At 37.6% G+C, this 4,753-nt stretch overlaps 1 protein-coding gene across 1 annotated transcript; it reads left to right on the top strand.

Moving 5' to 3' along the window:
* The first annotated feature begins 236 nt into the window (after positions 1-236).
* Positions 237-1,731, top strand: LOC106754120 (myb-related protein 308). Its single transcript, XM_014636094.2, has 2 exons — positions 237-827; positions 950-1,731. Exons 1-2 carry the CDS (start codon positions 565-567, stop codon positions 1,449-1,451), a joined length of 765 nt encoding a protein of 254 aa, XP_014491580.1. The 5' UTR covers positions 237-564; the 3' UTR covers positions 1,452-1,731.
* Positions 1,732-4,753: the final 3,022 nt, after the last annotated feature.

Genomic DNA, 4,753 nt, shown 5'->3' with positions numbered 1-4,753 from the left:
ACTTAGCACAGATAAATTGGCTAGTGTGGCTTTAACTTTTATATTAAGGGTAAAGCTTATGAGAAATAAAATATGTTTCCTTTTTTTCCAAAAAGGGGTAAGAGATCACATCTTGTCCTGCCTTGCCCATACTTTAATACATTCTACTTTACACCAACCTGAAGGTTACCCATTGTTAATGTCTTTTAACTAGTTATATCATTGATGCAAATATAGTATAAATATATCATCAGATAGGGAGAGGAAAGAGAGAGAAAGAGCCAACAGCCACTCTCCTTAACCTGTCTCACCAACTCGCGTCTAGAAGCACCAATTAGGGTCTTCCTTCTCTGTCCTCTCCTCTCTCTCTCTCTTTCTCTCTCTCTCTGTTGTGTTCTGTCCCCTTTCTTTTGGAGTCAAAAGCCTATAAAACCACACCCCAACTCCCTCTTAAACCGGCTTCTTTGTTGCTGCAAGCCAATCTTAATTCCTACCCTTACTTACATTACATATACATATCATATCATATCTCTAAAGTGACCAAAAAACAGAAATTTCACAACACAATTCAATTCTGAGCTAATTATGGGAAGATCCCCTTGCTGTGAGAAAGCTCACACAAACAAAGGTGCATGGACCAAAGAAGAAGATGACAGACTCATATCTTACATTCGAGCTCACGGCGAGGGCTGCTGGCGGTCACTCCCCAAAGCCGCCGGCCTCCTCCGCTGCGGCAAGAGCTGTCGTCTACGCTGGATCAACTACCTCCGTCCCGACCTCAAGCGTGGCAACTTCACCGAAGAAGAGGATGAACTCATCATCAAACTCCACAGCCTCCTCGGGAACAAGTAAGCAAACCCATCTCGTATCTCGTATTCTCATCACATGAAAAAAGAAAAAATCTTATCTTTTTATCTAAATCGAAACAAAACAACCACGTTGTTGGTTGGCGTTGTTGGTGCTGTTTTAGGTGGTCTTTGATAGCTGGAAGATTGCCGGGGAGAACGGACAATGAAATAAAGAACTATTGGAACACTCACATAAGAAGGAAGCTTTTGAACAGAGGAATCGACCCTGCAACTCACAGACCTCTCAACGAAGCAGCTTCTTCTGCAACAGTTGTAACAGTTGCAACTGCCAGTAATATATCTTTCGGTAAACAAGAACAAGAGACAAGTTCGAGTAACGGAAGCGTGGTTAAAGGGTCCATCTTAGAACGCTGCCCTGACTTGAACCTTGAGTTAACCATTAGTCCTCCTCGCCACCAACAACATCATCAACAACAACAACCTCAGAAGAATCTTTGCTTCGTTTGCAGTTTGGGTTTGCACAACAGCAAGGATTGCAGCTGCAACGTGGCCAACGCCGTCGCTGCCAACAACACCGCTCCTCCTGCTTCTGCCGCCGCTTATGATTTCTTGGGCTTGAAAACCAACGGTGTTTGGGATTGCACCAGCTTGGAAATGAAATGAATCCAAGCCATACCAATTAGTTAGTGTTGTTGGAGAGAACTGAGAGAATGGAATTCATTAGTTTTGAATTTTCTCTCCTTATTCCTTTCTTCTCTTCTCTGATTTGTGTAATTAATTAATTAATTACTTAATTAGTCCCTGATGCATAATATACAGTTCCAGTACAGTTGAACATCATTCCCCACTTTTCCTTTTCTTGTTACTCTCCTCTGATGATCTGCAACCGGACCGGTATAGCAGAATATTCATTCAAATCTTCTCAATTTGCAAACTTTTTTTATTTAACGGGAAGTCCATCTTTCCGATTGGAGTGAGTAATGACAGCTCTTTTAATCATATTTTACTGAATATTCAATGTTTTATCTGCATCATCACATCCCAGGTCATATATAGTTAATCTTTTTCTTTCCTAATTCTTAATTTGAGTATGTATAATAATTATTCGAGGTTCCACATGGATGCACAGAACAATTGCGCTAGCTCCCTCAGATACGTTATTATATATGAATCTTGTGATTTTGGGTAGATGCTGTGGTGAATAATATTATGTATGCATTCATGCGTCATATATATAGAGTATAGACACCACTGAGGCTGTTGGTGACGATCTTTATTACCCTTTTTCTTGCTCTTTAAATTCTTTTTGGAGGCTTTTGGGCTTGTCTTTTATGGAGAAAAATAAAAGGAAAAGGGAGATGATAGATATATCCATCCATGTATACGCAAACAGTGAGTGGATAAGCTGGAACTGGAAGATAACTTTTTTAGACGGAATTAATGGCTCTATTCCACAGCTACCTAATCAAGTTTAAATAAAATAATGCTCTCTACAAATTTTGTTCTTTAATATAATTAACCACATGTTGGGTGGAGAAAACTGAAACATGTGGTCTGTTTGGTAATTGCAAAAGAAAAGAAAAAAAAAAAAGAGTAGTGAAAATCTCAATCTGATATCTACTGAATCAGAGTTACAGCTAGCTAAAAACTGATACATATGATATCAGGTAGTGATACAAAGAAGATATGTAAAACGCGTGAATGAAGCAGCAGAGTAGAGTAGAATCCGTAGTACCACATGTTCTTCTACCAACCTCATTAACATTAAATTATTTAGGCCATGCTCCAACCAACTTTTTAACTTTGGGGTGTGTGTGTGTAGATGCCAACATACCTAGTTTTTCCCAGACTTTATTTATTTTACCTTACAGAGAGATCCACCACACACAAACACAGTCTGCTCTTCCATATTTGGTGATACGTCTTGGTATCATATTTGCAATCAGATTAGAGAGAAATGAAAGACAGGTAAAACTGTATAATTAATTAGGTACTTAATTGGTTTCGTTAGGTTAATGAAACAAAACACCAGCAATCCTGTGTTAGTTGTTGTATTGGGTCGGCACACTCGTTTTCAGTCCACATCTATATTCATTGTTAGTTATTTAAAGAATGTTTTGTGGTGGTTTTGGGTGATAAAATTGGAGTTGCGTGGTTATGTTTCTAAGCTTTATCGTGTTTGCTTGGTGCGAGTATGCTTTCTCAACACTGGCTAGGTAGCTACTAGCCACATTATTGCGTATTGACGATGGATAGATAGATAGATATATATACAAAAAGAGGTTTAGAATAGGTAAATGGCATAAATCACATTAAAAGGTGGGAGCAACTAAAATAAAATTGGCAGTAAATTGATCCTACCAACCATTCAAATTTTATCTGCCGCATTAACTGAGGGTCATGTCATGGGGTCTGTCAGACCAGAGACTAATTGGATTCGATTGGTCAGTTCTGGGTGCATTGGATTATTAATGGGGATGTTTTTCTCCAACCTAATAACATTTTCAAGACTGACATTCGTGTCTGATACACAAGAAATCAAAAAAGATTCATTTTTTAGTTACCCCAGTTGATTAATTAAACAATTATGCAGGATAAATAGGCTTAGATAACAAGGAAGAGAAAAAAGACAGAGGTGGTGGTGGTAGCTACTTTCCAACCTTTCCAACCAGATCAGATCCCAAAACTAGTCCTTCCCACATATAATGGGGAGCGTCCCTTTTCAACCATCCCTTTTTCCTTTTTCAAAAGTGTTAGGTAGAGACATTAGAAGCTTCCATCAGATATTTTTTAATATTTATTTCTTCACTGCTCCCAAGCTAAGGTAGCCTCACAAAAATTATGATCTTGTTTTTGATGAACAGGTAGCGCAGCCAAGAAGTGCCCCGAGAGATAGGGGACTTTTCTGATTTTAATTTATTGCTTTCTTTCTCAGACCGTGAAAATAGCAACTGGGTTGGCCAAAGATTGCAGCTTGCTTATTGTTCCTGCTCTACTACTACTCTACTCTGATGATGATGATCATGATCATGATGATGATACGTATTGTTAAATTGGTTGAACCTGCACCCACTTCACATGCATGATTTGTAGTGGGTCCATTTTGATTCATCTCTAGATCCTCGCACCATCACCTTGGAGATTACTAAATTATGGACAAGGATGCCTTACATAAGCCATTGTTTGGTGCAAGTACTTTATCCAATTCTGTTCCCTGGATGTGCATGTGTGTAGCATATAGATATGGATCACATGATATTAATAATAATAATAATAATAATAATAATAATAATAATAATAATCGTAATGTTGATAGTACCTTAACCAACTTGATAAATGATACCACACATGTGTACACTTTATGGCCATTCCCTGGGGTCCTTTATAGGTAAAACTGGGCCTTGCTGTATGTCAATTATTGCTTCATCGTTTCTTCTCTTTTTCTTTCCCACTTCCTATACTAATTCCTTTTTTGCTAGTTTTAGCCTTCCCACACACTCAACTTTACCAGAATTTAGATTTATTTCACTTTTCTTTCAGACATTTGTTCATGATTTACCAGGATAGATATGAACAGCAACCATGTTGGAGAAACTGTATTTCTTGACCAATATAAAGTAATAAATTAAGTCCTGTTATTTGGGACCTACTCAAGTAATGATCTTTCGTTGAATGTTAAGAAAACCAGAAGGGTTGAATTGTTGGTGTACTTTGTTTCTATTTTAACTGCTCCTTTTCTCACCCACTTGCATATGCAGTTTCTATATAATCAGACAAAAGTCATAACTATTATATCTTGGACATAGAAATGTCCTACTGATAAAATCATTCTCTTAAAGCTAACAAGGAAAAAAAAACATTTATTCTTTTTAACTTGAATAACTTAAAACATTATCCACTTTCTCTTCGTAATCTGTCTTTCATTTATAAAACTGCAGGTCCAAATAAAGTGTAAGCAACAAACA

This window comes from Vigna radiata, chromosome 2, assembly GCF_000741045.1.
Source record: "Vigna radiata var. radiata cultivar VC1973A chromosome 2, Vradiata_ver6, whole genome shotgun sequence".
In the NCBI taxonomy this organism is placed as follows: Eukaryota; Viridiplantae; Streptophyta; class Magnoliopsida; order Fabales; family Fabaceae; genus Vigna; species Vigna radiata.
The sequence above is the reverse complement of the archived record's forward strand: the minus strand, read 5'-3'. Positions and strand labels throughout refer to the sequence as shown.